This window comes from Pristis pectinata, chromosome 2, assembly GCF_009764475.1.
Source record: "Pristis pectinata isolate sPriPec2 chromosome 2, sPriPec2.1.pri, whole genome shotgun sequence".
Taxonomy (NCBI): Eukaryota; Metazoa; Chordata; class Chondrichthyes; order Rhinopristiformes; family Pristidae; genus Pristis; species Pristis pectinata.
In genome coordinates this window covers 61,381,605-61,401,228 of record NC_067406.1, presented here as the reverse complement: position 1 = coordinate 61,401,228, position 19,624 = coordinate 61,381,605, and the positions used below count along the sequence as shown (strand labels likewise).

The following is a 19,624-nucleotide window of genomic DNA, read 5'->3' as shown; positions in this document are numbered from 1 at the left end:
TGTTTACTTCTTATTTTCATACTTGATTCCTGTCTCAGAAGAAATTGCAATACTTTGAGTAGCACAGTGCAACCAGCAAAATTAAGCAATATCAGCTGGTTAATACTGAAGCAAAAATAGTGGAAGAGAGATCACTGTAATGGAGTACACAAGAGAGCATATGACTGATGGAATGAGAGCTTGTGATCAAGTGAACGGAAAAACATGTCAGAAAGTAACAAAACACAAGAAAATGATATAAACAATGCAGATTTTCTCCATTTCATTCCCAAACACTTCTCTAAATCCCAATTCATAAGAGTATAACAAGCATTTCACATACTTCTGTGGCATGAATAATTATGGTTTGTTACAATGGCATAATACATTTAATTACAAAACAGATGATCTGTTAAAAATCCTGGCCTTATGCCAGTATCAAAACAAAAATAACTATCATAAAGTCAATTTTCTCCTCTCACTTTGGTACTGATTAGATCATAATTCTTTGGAAAAGCTTAACCACATAATCAAGGCTAGAATGTTATTCAAGCCATTTTGTCCTGACTTCACCTTCTTAGTCTTTTAAGTTGCATTCATTGTAATAATGCTAGATACAAGCAGAAAGTTCACATTTGTACCTGGTAAATACTACATACCTCCAACATCAACTGAGTAAATTCTTCATTAATAAGGAACGTAGGCTTCCAGTCTTGGTGTATTTCACTAGCATCTGACTGTGCTGTGATCTCTACAACAGAAAGCATATTTTAATTGAAGCATATTAATTTATAGCATCATTAGTCACAACATATAATTAACACATTATAAAGCATCTTAAAATAAAAAGATAACAAAAATAAATACCTTTGTGCTTCTGTAAAAAGTCAATTGTCTTCTGCAGTACTGTTGATTTATCCATTTTCCGAGTATTGCCTGGTAGCATGGAGCCAAGCTCTTTGATTAACACATTGAACTGATCTCGTCTTTTCTTCTCAGATTTGTTTCTAGACACCCTAAGGTCATGAAAGTACTTTTAGTAGGAAGTTATGTTTAGAAATAGAGAAAGTATTCACAATCCTTGCAAGTTATATTTTTCTGAATTTAAATTATTACATCTTCAATAAGTTTGTAATGAAAGGGAAAAAAAAACAAATGGCCAGCTATTGAAAAGACATACCAACTACTCTTTAATAAGGGCAGCAATCTTTTCTAACAAACTTTAAAGAAAAATGTTAATAGATTATTGTAAATCTTAAAACAAAATGTTAATTAGGAGGTAACAATTGATTTTTAAAATCCCATGACATTTTTCCTTTTCCCTCTCACTCCTTATTGCTGGCACATAAGAGTTTCATTGATATTTTATATCATCATGCAGCAGAATAAAATATAAGTCTTCATTCTTATTCTTTGCGATTGGAATAATTTATTAAAGTGCATTTCCTTCAGCTCATTACGAATAAAATATTTTTGAAAGAATTCAGAAAACACCTTGTGTGCCTTTGTTTCTTATTTATCAGGATTTGACATTACTGGTATGGCCAGCAGCTTTGCCCGTCTCTGCTACTGAAAAGATGATGGCTAGTCACCTTCTTGAGCCACTGAAGTCCTTCTGATATAGGAATTGCCATTATACATTTGGTGAGGAGCTCCAGAATTTACAGCCAAATATAATAAAGGAACTGCAATACATCCCCAAGTCAAGCTGTTGCAAGAATTAAAGAACATGCAAATGGTATCAGTATTCCCATGGATCTAAAGACATTGTCCTTCTAGACAGTAGAGGTCACAAATTTAAAAGGTACTGTTTATCATCTCAGTTGTCGCTTTTCAGCTGAATATTTCTCATTTAGGTCTAATTCCACTTCAAACTGTCTTGAAAGAACTTCAGACTATTCAAATAAAATAATTTTATGTATGATAAATCAGTGGTGAATGAACAATTATGTACATGGAACAGAGAACAAATATGTAAATTGTTAAAAACAAATTTTTGAAACACCTTTTTAAACAAAAATAGGCAGTTATCTTAAGTGATTCTATCGTTAGATGGGAGTTAAATTTTAATGAAATAATTAGTTTAATAAATGAATCATAAATTCAACTCAGCTAAATTAATTTACTAATACAGATTAATTAGATTGGTTTAGTTCAGTAGTTCTAGAAATTACTATGTATGAATTTAAATCAAGGTAATTAATAAAATAATCTAAAAAGCAGGGAACGTCACGCTAAATATAACACAATAACTAAATACCTCTCATTTAATATGTACTTTTCTCCAACAGCTATAAGTAATAGTTCCATTGAAGTACAAACAAGGAGTTTACATAGAAGTAAATGTGCGCTGAGCCAAATCTCCTATTTAGAAGAGATCTGGATGTTGCAGTGAGGTCCATGGGTGGAATGATCTTTCCTTAATTCCATTGTTTTGTTTGTGATCACTTTTGTCTGCACTCCACATAACATGGCAAGTTATTAAAAGAGTATGCCTATAAATCTTCTTTACTATCACCAATATTCTTTCATAAATAAAAGTCCATTGGTTTAAGAACTTCCAACTATTGTAAAAAGTTTTAATTACATACTTTTCTGAATCATTAACAAAATATTTCAGCTTTGATAAAAGTCATTTTAAAGTGTTACTCAAGACTTAAAAAAAACTTATTCAAAGATTAGATGCCTCAAGATCATTCCTGAACATAAGAAATTAAATATCACAGAATGCATGGCATCACAAAAGCATGTCTAATTTTATAGCAATAGCAAAGATGATGCCCAAATCATCATAAGACTGATTCAATACACAAGAATTTGTGAAGCCTTTAATGCAAGAGCAAGTGGCAGATGTTTTCCATAATTCCTGGCTAGTGATCTTGCATCTAGAACGTTCTCTAATTGTACAAACTCACCTTTTTGCTTTGTCCTTATCACCTTCATCCAACAGTCCATCAAAAATACTGTGGTCATCCCTGTTAATACAAGTTCAAAAAGCAATGAAGACCTCTTAACATCATCTTCCTTCCAAAAATGTTAAGCGTGAACAAATTTTACTAAATTTTCACCATAAACAAAATTAGTTCTGTAATGCTTTTCTGAATAAAATAAAAACTGTACGTATTGAATGTGTGCAGAAAATACATAAAATGACACATATGAAAGGGGGATATCTTGCCAAGTTATGCATTAGTGGCAAAGTTGCCATTGTATTATTAGTGCTGCTTCATAATCCTGATTATATAAAAAAAATCGTCTTCAGTAGACTTGCAACTAAGCCAAAAGTGGAGAATTACAGGTATGCATCACTACAGTCTATATTATTCACTTACAAGTATCCAAGTTTAATCATAAATTACAATTGTCATAAATTAAAAGGTGCTATATCAAAATAAACAAAACATTCATTGTGAGAGATGAATTAAGAAACCCAGAGATGAATGCATTTGATTTAGTACACTTACTAGAACATAGCGGCAGGGTGAACAAATTTAGAAGTTAAATATAGCCTATATTCATAAGGTCATGGGGTAGTCAGAGGAAGAATATGTAAAGTCCACATAGGCAGCACCAGAAGTATGGAAAGTAAAGGATAAGATCAAGGGAGCAGGGAGAAAGGAGCGTAGCCCAAAAAAAAATCAGAATGTCAAATCAGCTTGGATGGACCCATGAGATAATGAAAGACAACATTTACCTCTCAGTAGTTCATAGTCCCCCTAGCAATATTCACTTTGGACCAAGTATAAATCAGGAACTGAGTGGCATGGACAAAGGTGGACAGTTTTAACCTTCAGACAATCTGGGCAAACCAAACTAGCAACAGCAGCTTGGAAGACAAATTCATGTAATCCTGCCAGTTTTGTCAAGAAACCAACAAGGGAACAAGTCATTTTAAATCCAGGTCATTGTAAAAAAGGGACAAATTTATTTAGAATCTTAAAGTAAATGATTCTCTGGGGAAAAATAAAATCACAAAATTATCACATTATGAAATATTGCCAAAAATTAGGGTCTTGAATTTTAAACAAAATTAAATAATGAGTTTTGAAAATATATTGCTGTTCATATGTCATAATGACATGGAGGTATTCAGTCTATTGTCTATGATAGCTCTCAGAGCAATCATATCAAACACAATCCCCCATTTATTTTCCTGTAACCTATTCTCTCTCATGCCCATTAGCTCCCCTCTGATTTTCTTATATCCCATCTACATTAGGTGTATTTTAATCATAGTCAGTTAACCTATCAACCAATGTCTTTAATACCTGAGTGGAAACTAGAGCATCTGGAAATTCACGTGGCCGTAGGGAGAATATGCAAACACCACACAGACAACACTGGAGGTCAAAACAAAAACGAACACAGGTCGCTGGAGCTGGTTAGCAGTACTATCTGCAGCAACATTGTGCCCTCCAAAGTTTATTTTATATATCATTTCTCAAATGTCTGAAGAGAATGATAGAAATTTAAAATATACTGTGGATGCTGGAAAAATGAAGAAATGCTGTAATCACTCAGCAATTAAGGCAGCATATGTGGATTGAGAAACAGAATTATAGTTTGGTGATCTTTCATCAAAACTGGTGAAAGTTCATCAAACTGAACCATTTCTTTTTCTCCGAAATTGTTTCATTCTCAACAGATGCTGCTTAGTGTGCTGAGTACTGTTGATGGATCAGTCGATTTTATTGAAAGTGAAAATTTGTCCCATAAATGCAGAGACAAGAGAAATTATGAACCCAAAGGAAACGGCACTGATATTTAGCAAATATTTTGTCCATTTTCACAATAAAGACACAAAGAGCACGCCAGATATCATCAAGAATAGGAAACAAATTTATTAATATTAGTTAAAAATTAGTAGAAAAATTAATGGAACACAAACCAAACAAATTCCCTTTTAAAACAGTCTTCAATTTGGAAGAGAGGTGCAGAAAGAAATATGAACAAATTTGGTAACAAATAGGGGATTTCAATTACGCCAAAACTAATTGGATAAAGATATACGCAATGACAATGACAAAAGCAATTGATTTCAGCAAAGCTAATCTTGAGGAGCTGTGCCTAGAACTTGAGAAAACAAAATAAGCAACAATATTGGCATATTGTGTCACAGTGGCAAAAAAAGTTTAAACCATGTCCAATACAGCCCAGAAACAAACCATACATCATAGGTTAGTAAAAAACTGAAATTTGCAAGCAAGGACATGCATGATGTACATGCCAAACAGATATGCATATAATCATTAGCATTCAGCTTCAAAATGAAGCAAGTATGTGCACACGCTGCAGGTTCAGGGCTTACTGACAGATTTGGAGGCCAAATCTGTCCATTCACCCTTGAGCAGGACTTCCCAGATGAGTTGCAGGATTGCCCATTCACTTCCTGCACCGTCAGACTTGGCACAGAATCCAAGACGTCATTGATTTAATTGACATTTATAAGGCAAGGATTTTGGAAGCAGAGGAAAGGTACTTTTTTTGAAAAAAGTTACTTTGTCTTGGAACATATTCACAACAATAAACTGTTTTAATTAATTTTTGTTCAATTTCCTTTAACCTTAATAATTGCTTAAAAAGTCTCATAGGAACATAAGAAATAGGAGCAGGAGTAAGCCATCTGGCCCGTCAAGCCTGCTGCGCCATTCAATAAGATCATGGCTGATCTAGCCGTGGCCTCAGGTCCACCTACCTGCCTTTTCCCTTAACCTTTAATTCCCCTACTATGCAAAAATCTATCTAACTATGTCTTAAATATATTTAATGAGGTAGCCTTTACTGCTTCCCTGGGCAGAAAATTCCACAGATTCATTACTCTCTGGGAAAAGCAGTTTATCCTTATCGCCATCCTAAATCTATTCCCCTGAATTGTTAGGCTATGTCCCCTACTTCTAGTCTCACCTACCAGTGGAAACAACCTTCCTGCCTCTATCTTATCTATCCCTTTCATAATTTTGTGTGTTTCTATAAAATCTCTCATTCTTCTGAATTCTCCCACGCGACTCAATCTCTCTTCATAGGCTAAACCCCACATCTCCTGATTCAACCTGGTGAAACTCCTCTGCACCACCTCCAAAGCCAGTACATCTTTCCTCAAGTAAGGAGACCAGAACTGCACGCGGTACTCCAGGTGCGGCCTCACCAGTACCCTGCATAGTTGTAGCATAACCTCCCTGCTCTTAAATTCAATTCCTCTAGCAATGAAGGCCAACAGTTCTACTTGCCTTCTTGATATTCTGTTGCACCTGCAAACCAACCTTTTGCAATTCATGCACAAGCACTCCCAAGTTATTCTGGACAACAGCATGCTGCAATCTTTCACCATTTAAATAATAATCTGATCTTCTATTTTTCCTTCCAAACTGGATGACCTTGCATTTACCAACATTGTACTCCATCTGCCAGACCCTTGCCCACTCACTTAACCTATCCATATCTCTCTGCAGACTCTCCGCATCCTCTGCACAATTTGCTTTTCCATTCAATTTAGTGTCATCAGCAAACTTAGGTACGCTACACTCTGTCCCCTCTTCCAAATCATTAATGTATATCATGAACAGTTGCGGGCCCAGCACTGACCCCCGTGGCACCCCGCTCACCAACCAGAGAAACACCAACCCTCTGATTGGTTAACCAATCCTCTATCCCCAACCTCATGCATCCTTATCTTATGGATAAGTCTTTTATGCGGCCCCTTATCAAACGCCTTCTGGAAATCTAAGTATACAACACCCACCCGTTCCCCTCTATCCACTGCACTCATTATATCTTCAAAGAACTCCAGTTAAGTTTGTCAAACAGGACCTGCCTTCCTGAATCCATGCTGTGTCTGCCTGATGGAACCACTTCTATCCAGATGTCTTGCTATTTCTTCCTCAATGATAGCTTAAAACATTTTCCTGACTACAGACATTAAGCTAACTGGTCTATAGTTACCTGCTTTTTGCCTACATCCTTTTCTAAACAGTGGCATGACATTCGCTGTCTTCCTAAGTCTTTTACTGTTCCTCAACCGTCCCACCACATAGCCTGTGTTTCCAGTCTATGCTAGCCAACTCCTCCCTCATCCCGTTGTAGTCTCCCTTGTTTAGGCATAATACACTGGTTTTAGATTGAACTATTGCACCCTCCATTTGTATATTTGTATGAGAAATTCAATCATATTATGATCGCTATTTCCAAGAGAATCCCCAACTACAAGATTGTTAATTTTACCCATCTCACTGCACAGGACCAGATCTAAGAATAGCATTTTCCCTTGTAGGTTCACTAACATGCTGTTTAAGAAAGCTATCACAGATGCATCCTATGAAGTCCTCCTCAAGACCGCCTCGACCAACTCAAGTCCCCATGACAACTGTCGGCTTCCAGCTTCTGCCCTCTTCCTTTCCAGTCCTAATGAAGGGTCTCGATAGATGCTGCCTGACCTGCTGAGTTCCTCCAGCATTTTGTGTGTGTTGCTCCATATTCCAGCATCTGCAGAATCTCTTGTGGCTGCCATTCCATTCTTACATGCATCAACTATTTCTTGGTTTATTGCCTGTGCCACTGTAATGTTATTACTCAGTGGCCAATAGACAACTCCCACCAGTGATTTTTTTTCCTTTTACTATTCCTAATTTCTACCCAGATTGACTCAACATTCTACTCCTTAGATCTTATATTGTCTCTCACTATTGCCCTGATCTCATTCTTAAGTAAGAGCACTACCCCACCTCCCTTACCTTCCTGCCTATCCTTCCATATTACCTGAGACCCTTGGATATTCAATTCTCACTCATCTCCACCGTGCAACCACATTTCTGTAATGGCCACTAAATCATACCCCTTTGCACTGATTTGTGCCACAAGTTCACTGACCTTGTTTCAAATACTACGGGCATTCAGATAAAGCGCCCTGACACTCATTGTCCTTTTAGCATCTAGTAACCTTTGTGTCCTTTGCGTTTGACTTTTCTGTACTCCACTTTTACTCTTCCCTTTTCCAACTTTTGCTCTGGTCTCTGCTTTGCTTCCCTCTGTCTTTCTGCATGGATTCCCACCCCCCTGCCATATTAGTTTAAACCCTCCCCAACAGCACTAGCAAACAATCCCCTGGGACATTGATCCCAGTCCTGCCCAGGTGTAGACTGTCCGGTTTGTACTGGTCCCACCTCCACCAGAACTGGTTCCAGTACCCCAGGAATCTAAAACCCTCCCCTTCTGCACCACTGCTGTAGCCACATATTCATCCTAACTATGCTGCTATTCCTACTCTGACTAGCATGTGGCACAGGTAGTAATCCTGAGATTATTACCTTTGAGGTCCTACTTTTTAATCTATTGCCTAGTTCCCTAAATTCGGCTTGTAGGACCTCATCTTGCTTTTTTCCTATATAGTTGGTACCTACATGCATCACGCCAACTGGTTATTCACCCACCCCTTCCAGAATGCCCTGTAGCCACTCCAAGACATTCCTGATCCTTGCACCTGGGAGGCAACACACAAACCGGGGGTCCCGTTTGCGGCCACAGAAGCTCCTGTCTACTCCGCTTACCATGGAATCCCCTACCACTATAGCTCTGCCACTCTTTTTCCTTCCCTTCTGTACAACAGAGCCACTCACAGTGCCATGATCCTGGCTACTGCTGCCTTCCCCTCTCCAACTGGAGTTGGAGAATCCAACTCCAAGTCTTAGACATTTAAAAACTAAAGTAATTTTTTTTTAAAACATCAGTGATGGATCCGGCAGTGCCTTCCATCAGGGAATTATGGCAACAAGCCCTCTACCTCTAGTTGTTTGAGGCCAAGCTGCCATCCTGACTTCACTGCTGGGCTCAAGATTGAGGAGGACCAGCAACATGGCCTCTTCACATCTGGTCCAAGTGCAGACACGTTGGGACTTCAGGCAGAAAGTGCCAGTGACCCAGGTTCAAATCCGGCCACTGTCTGTAAGGAGTCTGTACGTTCTCCCTGCGTCTGCATGGGTTTCCTCCAGGTGCTCCGGTTTCCTCCCACATTCCAAAGACGTATGGGTTAGGAAGTTGTGGGCATGCTATGTTGGCGCCGGAAGCATGGTGACACTTGTGGGCTGCCCCCAGAACATTCTATGCAAAAGATGCATTTCACTGTGTGTTTTGATGTACATGTGACTAATGAAGATATCTTACCTTATCAGCTCACTTCCATATTAGGAAGGAATTAGGGAAGACCGAAAAATTAGGAATCCAAATGGAAAATATAAAACTAAAGTATCCTATACCAAACAAGGTAGCAAAATACTCTTTTAAAGTAAAAAAAAGAAAACGGAAATGGAATTTTAAACCTGTCAAGGTAAAATTTACAAGAGGGTCTCAACCCGAAGTGTTGACCATCCCTTTGCCTCCACAGATGCTGCCTGACCTGCTGAGTCCCTCCAGCAGTTTGTTTTTTGCTCCAGATTACAGCATCTGCAGTCTCGTGTCTCCAAGTTAAAAAGTACAGATTGAAATAACAAAATTGCAATGTAATTATTTAAGATGTTTGCTTCTCGTTAAGAGAGAGATAGAGTTCTTTGACATTAGTCAAAGGGGTTGGAAATGATACAACCACATTTAATATTTTTCCTTTACATTTTAAATTAACAAATCAATTCAAGGAGATAAAACCAGAAAATCCAAATAGATTGTATCCATGAACTTTAAAAGAACTGAGGGGAGAAGATTGCAAAGCCACTATTATACACATTTAATAAATCATTGGAAAAACATGCATGACAGAGGACAGAAATAAGCTAATATTTTAGCATAAGTTCCTTCTTAAATAAAGCTATGTTCGAGGAACGACAGATCAGTCAGATTAAAATCTTTAACAGGAAAATAAAGAAATCCCTACTAAAGAAATAGAGACAACCAGACACCAAAATAAAATAATACATTGTCAGTATTACATTTTAAAAGGGCTTGATTGACTAAACTAACTGAATTCTTCAAAAGAGTAATAGGGAAGTTCAAGCAATAATTTCAATTAGTCCAACTTATCTGGATGTTCGAAAGGCTATTTAAGATTTTTGCCATTTTGTTATCTGAATCTACGTTTTTTTTTTATCTAGACTGGCCTCAGAACCCTATTTCCAATTTGACTTTCTTTTTTATGTGCCCACAGAATATTTTGCTAATTTGTTTGATATGGGATGGTTCAGTTTAAGGTTATTATAAACTCAAGAGTGCAGAGTCGGTGAATAATTTGCAGAATGCACACTAGTTTATGAAAACAGAATACGGAGTAGAAGTAAAGGACAAAAAGGTGCAATCCCACATGGATCAATGCAGAAACCATTGGTGTTCACAATTTATATTAGCAAATTAGACTTTGGAAGCAAAACACACAAATCAAAAACATGCCAAATTTGAAGGAACACTTAAGAACAAGGTGGACAGCAAAATTGAATGGAGACTGCAACAAACAACAAAATGAAATCAATAAAACTGAAATGTCATAATTGGCAAATTAATTTTTAGCTAGAAAAAAATGAGGTTTTGCACTTTGCAATAAAAGTAATATTTATAATATAAAGCAAAATAGGGCAGTAGAACAACAGGATCAGACACACAAGTACACAAATCCACCATATGTAATATCACTGGTTAGTTAATTTTATCCGATATAAAATATACTTCAAACTTTAAAAATTAATACAAAGCTCATACCTGTCAGCACAGCTTGAACTCATTTTGCTCCCTGATTACTGTGGTCGAGGAAAGCAGAAATACTTCATCTTATGTGAGATGGTAGGCCAATTAACTAAAAGGATAAAGAAAAAACAACCATAATTTTAAAAAATATGAAGTTACCACAGAAAAAATTCCAACAACTATGTGGATTACACTGAAAATTATAATATGATAAATTGCCCAGGGATACATTTTTAAATTGAGAAAGTTACTTTGAGAAACTGCTAAAGCTTCCACGATGAAGTGTAGTATCCCTACAGAATCCTCGGAACCTCTGACCCCTGACTGTTCAAAGCGGGGAAAGAACATTCAGAATGATATTGAGAACTTTGAGTTCATGCATCAAAAGCATGCAAAAGCCCTAGATAAAGCCCTGCACTAACTCTATCTATCCACCAGCATAACCTGTCAGCCACCGCCTGCTCCATCTGTGGTTCCCACATTGTCCTCATTACTTATCTCAGAATCCACAAAACCAGCCTTTAAAAATATCCTTTACATTGATCTCATTTTGGACTTTAACTGTTAAATTGATTTAGAGTCATAGAATCATAGAGCAATATATCATGGATACAGGCCCTTCTGCCCAACGAGTCCACGCCAACCACGGTGCCCACCCAGCTAGTCCCAATTTCCTGCATTCAGCCAATATCCCTCTAAGCCCTGCTCCTCCATGTACCTTCTTAAACGATACTACTATACCTGCCTCATCCACTTCCTTCGGCAGCTCGTTCCATATACTCACCACCATCTGCATGAAAAAGTTGCCCCTCAGGTCCCTTTTAAATCTCTCCCCCTCACCTTAAACCTACGCCCCCTAGTTTTAGACTCCCCTACCCTGGGGAATAGACTGTTACCATCCACCTTATCCATGCCTTTCAATTTTAAACACTTCTACAAGGTCACCCCTCATTTTCCTACGTTCAAGGGAATGAAGACCTAGCCTGGCCAACCTCTCCCTATAACTCAGGCCTTCTAGCCCTGGCAACATCCTCATAAATCCTCTCTGCATTCCTTCCAGTTTAACCACTTCTTTTCTATAATAGGGTGACCAAAACTGTACACGGTGCTCCAAGTGTGGCCTCAGCAACGACTTATACAATTGCAACAATGTCCCAACTCTTGTACTCAGTGCCCTGACCAATGAAGGCCAGTTTGCTAAACGCCAAAATGCATCACCTCACACTTATCTGTATTGAAATCCATTTGCCACTCCTCAGCCCACTTCCCTAACTGATCAAGATCCCAGTGATCTACGATAACCTTCTTCACTATCAACAACATCTCCTAATTTCGTGTCATCCGCAAACTTACTGATCAAGCCTTGTTCATTCGTGTCCAAATCATTCATATAACGAATGAATAAATAACAAGAGTCCCAACACTGACCCCTGCAGCACACCACTAATCACCAGCCTCCATTCTGAGAAATAACCTTCAACCACCACCCTCTGCTTCCTACCTTTGAGCCAATTTTGAATCCACCTAACTAGCTCTCCTTGGATTCCATGGGACCTAACGTTCCACACCAGGCGACCGTGTAGGACCTTGTTGAAGTCCAAATAGACAACATCCACAACCCTACTTTCATCTACTCTTTTGGTTACCTCTTCAAAAAACTCTGAAAGATTCACCATGCACGACTTTCCATGCACAAAGCTATGCTGACTCCTCCTAATCAGACTTTGTCTATCCAGATGCTGATAGACCTTGCCCCTCAGAATTCCCTCCAGTAACTTACACCACTGTTGTCATGCTGAGAAATAATATTGATTTGCTGAATAATATTAACAAAATAAATTAATCACAGAAACTCCAAGGGAAAATAAACAAAAAGTAGTTCATTCATGTGCTGCCAGAGGCACATGTGATAGAGGCATTTAAGTGGCTCTTAGATAGGCATACGAATATGCAGAGAATGGAGGGATATGGACCACATGCAGGCAGAAGGGATTAGTTTAATTAGGTATCATTAGCTTAATTAGTTCAGCACAACATTGTGGCATCGGACTGAAGGGCTTGTCCCTGTGCTGTACTGTTCTATGTTCACTGAACCCTGACTGCAATATAGTGGCCTCATTTACCTTGTTGGCAAGTTTCCTCAAAGTTAAGAAGCAGAAAATTTCTCCTCTGGTCACATAATTCTGATTCCTCCTCACCTAAAAAGCATAAATGGAAATTAGTGAAGGTTCAATCCCCAGCACAGCATAAAAGGTCAAACCTAGAACCAGCTGATAAATAAGCCATTATTTGTCATCACTTGGAACTCAAAACTGTATCCAATAAGAATGTTCATTAGTGCCTTTAATGAGGAAAAACATTACAGATCCTCAAATTATCATCAAATTCAAAGTCACAGGATGAAATATTGGTACACATCTTCATAACCAGCTCCCTATCATGCCAAAGAAATAGAAGTAGGTGTCAAAAATGCAAATGATTTGGTTTTGCTTGGGTGGGGGTGACGCGAAGTGAAGGGGGAGGTGGAAAGGAGGGAATTAAAGGATGCCTTGAAAAATAAAATCAGTGCAGTGATTGCAATGTGTGATCAATCTGCAATCATCAAGTAGAATACCGGCAACATATCAACTTTGCACCCCTACCTGTTATGACTGTTTTGGTGCAACTTCTGCTGCCAACATCATTTAGTAGTTACATGAATCACAAAGGAGTCCAGTATCATTACTATTACTCAAGTCTCTTTAAGGGAGGATACAAGCGGCTGATGCACATGCTGGGACTTTTACAATGAACATGGTTCAAGGAAAGGAAAGAATAGCCGATTATGGGATAAAGTAGGCACCTGGCTTCTTGGATGCTGTGTTAAGGCCTTAGTGGACGAGGTGACTCAACTCCAAAGAGACTATTTGTATTCTCAGGAGTATCCCTCCAATCACAAGATAAAAAGACAATGGAAGTGAATAGGCAAGTAAAGTAATTCTGATATTTTGCCCAAAGGATCAGGATGCAATGCTTGAGGAAGTTTAATATCACAAAAGTGGTCAAGGTCAATAAATTCATCTTGCACATGTCACATCCTACCACGATATCACCATCCTCAGCCAAAGCTCAACTCACCACAGCCCCATCATTCAGTCTGGATGTAATGTAAGGATTAAGAGGGACAAAGGAACAGAAGGACCTTGGAACAAATGTCCGTGGATCCTTAATAGTAGCATGACAGCTCAATAAGACTGTTAAAAAGGCACAAAGAATGTTTTCCTTCATTAGTTGAGGTACAAAATACAAGAGTAGTGAGGTTATTCTAGAACTGTATACAACGCTCCCTGATATACCTTCCCCTCTCTTGCAAGCATGGTAGCACACAGCATTAAGCAGCATGAACTAACCAGATGGACAAAGGTGTGTCTATCAATTCTAATTCTGATAGGTTGGCCATTAAAAGGAAACTCTTTGTCAAGGCCAGGGCCATAGTGAAGCAGAAGCTTTGAAGGTGAAGATATCAGAAAGCCAACAACTAAAACCTACCCAAAGATCAAAAGAGCAAAGACAATGAAAAGAACATACCATTACTTAATTTCACAGATGCAGCCACAAACTCAGATACTGACACCAAGCATAATTTAGAGCAAGATCTGCTCATCAAGTGATATTAGACACCTGCACTGCTACTAGAGCAGGAAGAAAGATAAAACAGGTACCAGCACACCAGTGGGTAAGATCACACATTGGTTCTACTGCGAGGAACTCATATGACAACTTTTATGGGCCAAAAGTAGGATAACTGACATGCACACCAAAATACTGGGTAGTCTGCAATGGCTTCAAGAAAGCCCAAACTCAAAGTTAGGGAACATCGAAAACACCAGGATCAACATAGTGTACGATTTTTACAAAGAGTTTGGGACTTCTCCTTTCAAGTATGGAATGGATGGTCACCTCCAGCACCTATGGATTTTCTGTTTCCACCATGTCTGATTTCTGTCAAGCACATGAGCCTTGCTATCATGGAAGCTCAGAATGCTGCAATTATAGGTCTAGATACCCATTTTCAAGAAGGGCTTCATAGAATCACAGTATTCCTACAATTAATTTTTCAACAGGTCTGCTCCCCAAGGATTCGTTTGTGACTGGAAGGCTATTACTAATTTTGCTCTTCAGGGCTCATTATTCCAGCCTCTTACGACATATATTAACAATCTGGACCTAAATGTAGAAAGCATGACAATGTAGCTTACATTGATACAAAAACTGGTCATGTGGTTGACATGGAAAACAGGGCCATGGACTTATCGCTGGAAGATTGGGAAGCACTTTCACAACTGGCAGAGACACAATGGGTTGAATGGCTTCTTCTGTATGGCAAGTTTTCCATAATTCTGAGTTGTATTAAGGTTCAAACCAAGCACCAAATTTATCAAATTATATTCACATAATTTTAATTTTCCTATGATTAACACATCATTAATCCAATGTAATAAACAACTGTTGCTATCTCATAAAAATCACACTTCACCACAAACACACCAAAAATACATTTCTAGACTTCTGCAGCAATAGATAAGCATATTGCTTTTGAACATTGCAGATGGTCAGTCATTATTTACACATGCTGTAAAGAGCTGACAGAACAGAACAGAGATCACCAGTTGGCAAACAAAATGCTCAATTAAAAAAAAGCACTTAGTAATAACATAGAAAATATTAGTGGTCACTGGCATTAAGAAGCAAATTGGACAAGAAAATCCACTGTTTGCACTGTTAAACGTGGAAATTAGGGCATGAAAATGGAAATGAGAAAATGATGGGCTGGATCTCAGCTGAAATCTGTATAACTGGAAGGCCAAACCTAAGTTGATGGAAACAGATCAGAAGGGTGTAAACTAGAGTGATAAGCACAGAAACATGATTTCTCTATACAACTAAACAGATGATTTTTTATAGGTGCAGCATATCAAGCAGAACAATACATTTTTACTGAAGAATCATATCGATATCTCACTGAAAGAGTCAGCACTCACATTAACGAAAAAGTATGAAATATTATTTATCTGTTGTATACCCACAAAGCATAATAGAAAAATGTATGCTCATGTTTCATCATGCCAAGTCTTAATTACCACAAAATTGAGACATTGAAAATGTACCTTTACAAATGTAGAGACACATTGCTTCAGATTTTAATTGTTGGAGATTTCTAAATATAAGCAAATTTGTTTTTATTTTTTTGTTTTCTGGCACTTCTCTCTCTCTTAATATCATATTTTTACCCTCTCTATTTTTACACCAAATTCAATATTGTCAAACTATATGCCTCAGTTAAGAGAGACACTATTACTTTCTTTTTGCAAAAGCATCAAATTCTCTGTGCTGTATTCAAAGACACAATATAAAACTCTGCCGAAAGCTGTAAACTTGATCAGTGGAAAGCACCATTTGTTATTGCTGAACGCAAAACCCAAGCCACAATGAGGAGCAAAGCACACAGCATGAAAATGGAGATGGGAAATGGTGGGCTGGATTCCAGCTGAAATGTGGAAGTGCAAGGCCAAACCCAAGCTGATGGAAATGTGTAGGAAGGATGCAAATATAGTATGATAACCATTGAAACCTGCTTACTCTATAAAGTACAAAATTTGCAATCAACCAGGTTTTTTTTTATATAGTTGTACCATTCTAGGCAAAACAAGTTTTTAATCAAGAAAAACAAAAGACCATCAAAACTTACAACACCCATTCAAGACTTCACATCCACAAGCATGCATTAATCTTGAGATTCTTGATACTTGTTAGATGATCCAACAAATCTTAATCTGAAACAGGAATAGTCAAGTTGTGGAAAGAGAAAGACAATAAACATTGTGCCACATTACTGTACTGAATGATCTCAAAAATGCATTAATAGTATTTCAGACCAACATTGTTTAAGGTCTTCTTTGGGGCTCCGCCAACCAGTCAGGAGGTCAGTTTTATTTTTGATGTGTTCACCTAGGTGTCACTGGCAATGTCAGTTTTTTCCATCCCTAATTGAACTGAAAAGACAGTAAAAGTCAACCACCACATTGGCAGGTCTGGAGTCAACATAGCTCAGACCAAGGAAGATGTGTTTTTACAACAATCTGCTAAGGAATTTTGTGGTCACTGTTACTGAACCTAGCTTTAAAATTAATCCACATTTCATTACTTGAATTTAAATTCCCCAGCTGCCATCGCGAAATTTGAATTCATGTCTCTTAAGAAATCGCATAGAACTCTGCCCATGTTAGTCACGGGACTACCACACCACTATATGGAAATTATTGCAAACCCACTGACCTCTTCCTATCCATTAACAAAGATCACCTTTTGCAGGGTTCCAGGTTTTGTTTTATTGAATTGCCAAACCTTTATGGGGAGTTCAAACACATTCTCTAGATTACTAATTCATTCCCTGCTAACATTGGTATCATAGCCCTCTGACACAACTCTACCTTGTACAAACCTCATGGTCTAAAGTGTTCTTTTCAAATTTAAATTTTCAAGAGAAAAATCTTTACATGTACTTTTGGCTGTTTTCCCACAATTCAATGCATATACTCCTTCATTGCAAAGCAGTATAACTTTTGTTAATACAAACCTGCATCTAAAACTTTAAATGAATGATAGAGAGTCGCAAGTCATGCAATCACACAAAGAAGCCCTTCAGCCCACTGTATCCATGCTGGCCATCAAGTATCTTTCTATACTAATCCCATTTTCCAGTACTTAACCCATATCCTTTTATACTATGGTGTTTCAAATACTCATTTAACTACTTCTTAAGTGCAGTACACCACTGATCACAGACTTCCAATGGAAAAATTAACCCTCCACCACCACTCTATCACCAAGCCAATTTCGAATCCAATTTGCCAAATTTCTCTTTGAACCAGTCTCCCACGTGGGACCTTGTCAAACCCTTAATGAAGTCCGCAATGACTACATCATCTACACTACTTCCTTTAAAGAGTTCTAATTAGTCAGAGAGGATCTCCCCTTAATAAAGCTATGCTGACTATTCTTGATTAGCACTTGCCTCTCCATGGGAGATTAATACAATTCTTCAGAATTTTTTTCCAGCGATTTCCCCACCACTGAAATTCGACTCACTGGGCTGTAATTAGCTAGATTATTCCCGCTGCTCTTCTTGAATAAAATGTACTACATTTACTGTCCTCTAATCACCTAGTACCCCTTCTGGCCAGAGAAGATTTGAAAATTTCTGTCAGAACCCCAGCAATCCCATCCCTTGCCATCCATTGAAGCCTGGGATATTTCTCATCAGACACCAGGGATTTATCTACGTTTAAGCTCACCAAGACATAGAAACATAGAAAACTACAGCACAGGAATAGGCCCTTCAGCCCACCAAGTCTGCACCAACCATGATGTTAATCTAAACTAATCCCATCTGAATGCACATGATCTTTATCCCTCTATTCCCTGCCTATTCATATGTCTGTCTAATTGCCTCTTAAACACTGCTATCACATCTGCTTCTACCATCTTTCTGGCAATACATATTCCAGGCACCTATCACTGTGTGTTTAAAAAAAAAAGCTTGCCTTGAAACTTTCTTCTCACCTTAAACCCATGCTCTCTAGTATTTGACATTCCCACCCTTGGGAGACTATCTACACTATCTATGCCTCTCATGATTTTACATATTTCTATCATGTCAGTCCTTAGCCTCCAATGCTCCAGAAAAAAAACAATCCAAGTTTGTCCAACCTCTCCTTACAGCTAATGCAATCCAATCCAGGAATCAGATAAAGGGTCTCAACCCAAAATGTCAACTGTCCATTTCCCTCTACAGGTGTTGCCTGACCTGTTGAGTTCCTCCAGCAGTTTGTTTTATTTTTCCTCCAATCCAGGCAGCATTCTGGGGAAACTCTTCTGCTCCTCTCCAAAGTCTCCACATCCTTCATATATTGTGGCAACCAGAATGGCACACAATACTCCAAATGTGGCCTAACCAAAATTTTATACATCAGCAACATGACTTCAGAACTTTTATACTCAATGACCCAAGCAATAAAGACAAACACATTATATCCCTTCTTTACCACCCTATCCACTTGTGTTGCTACTTTTAGGGAGCTACAAACTTGCACCCCAATTTCTCTTGGTACATCAATGCTAAGGGTCCTGCCATTTACTGTATACTTTCCTCTTGCATTTGACCTCCCAAAATACACTTCATATTTGTCCAGATTAAGCTCCATCCCAAATTTCCAACTGATCTATATCCTGCTGTATCCTTTGATAACCTTTCTTGCTATCCACAACTCCATCTAATACCTCCACCTTTTGGATTGTTATTAATTATAGAATTCCTGTTGACCCTCTTGTTTTCAGCTCTCTAAACTTGCCATAAGCTACTTTTGTTCTTTATCCAACCTTTATCATCCATTGATATCCAGGGTTCCTTGGAATATCGGCCTTCCCCTTCGCTATTATGGAACATGTTGACCTTAAACCCCATGTCATTTTTGAACGCCTCCCAATGGTGGCATGTAGACTTAGCTGCAAGAAGATGCCCCCCAATCCATTTTGCCAGGTCCAATTTATCATATCGAAATCAACCTTCCCCCAATTCTAGACTTTAATTTCTGTTCTATCCTTTTCCTTCTCCACAACAAACCCAAAACCATCTCCACAATGCTCTCTTACAGACACTCCCCCCACTTGACTAGATGTAGTCTCAAAGATTAGGTTCAGCATCTACATAATGAATGAAAAAGTTCTCCTAGTTGCACTTTAAAAATTACAGACCCTCCAAGCCTTTCACACTACAGTAATCCTAGTTAATATGGGGAAGTTGAAATCTCCTACCACTATTACCTTAATATTTTCACACTTCTCTGTGAATTGTCTATGTACCTGCTTCTCTATCCTGTAGTACACCCCTAAAGTGACTGCCCATCTTCATTTCTTAGCTCCAATCACCTAGACTCGTCTTGGATATCCT

General features: G+C 38.2%; 1 protein-coding gene across 9 annotated transcripts in view; it reads right to left on the bottom strand.

Moving 5' to 3' along the window:
- clocka (clock circadian regulator a) overlaps nucleotides 1-19,624 on the bottom strand; it is a 93,829-nt gene that overhangs the window by 71,026 nt on the left and 3,179 nt on the right. For 4 of the 9 annotated variants that reach the window (XM_052010012.1, XM_052010015.1, XM_052010013.1 and 1 more), the window contains exons 2-6: nucleotides 12,759-12,833; nucleotides 10,651-10,744; nucleotides 2,895-2,954; nucleotides 847-995; nucleotides 639-730 (exon numbers count right to left, since the gene is read on the bottom strand). In XM_052010012.1, the coding sequence (XP_051865972.1) occupies nucleotides 639-730; nucleotides 847-995; nucleotides 2,895-2,954; nucleotides 10,651-10,673 (324 nt within the window). In that variant the 5' untranslated portion in view covers nucleotides 10,674-10,744; nucleotides 12,759-12,833. Of the gene's footprint in view, nucleotides 1-638; nucleotides 731-846; nucleotides 996-2,894; nucleotides 2,955-10,650; nucleotides 10,745-12,758; nucleotides 12,834-16,363; nucleotides 16,449-16,554; nucleotides 16,668-19,624 lie in introns of all 9 variants that reach the window. The other 5 variants (XM_052010006.1, XM_052010014.1, XM_052010008.1 and 2 more) reach the window with 2 other exon arrangements.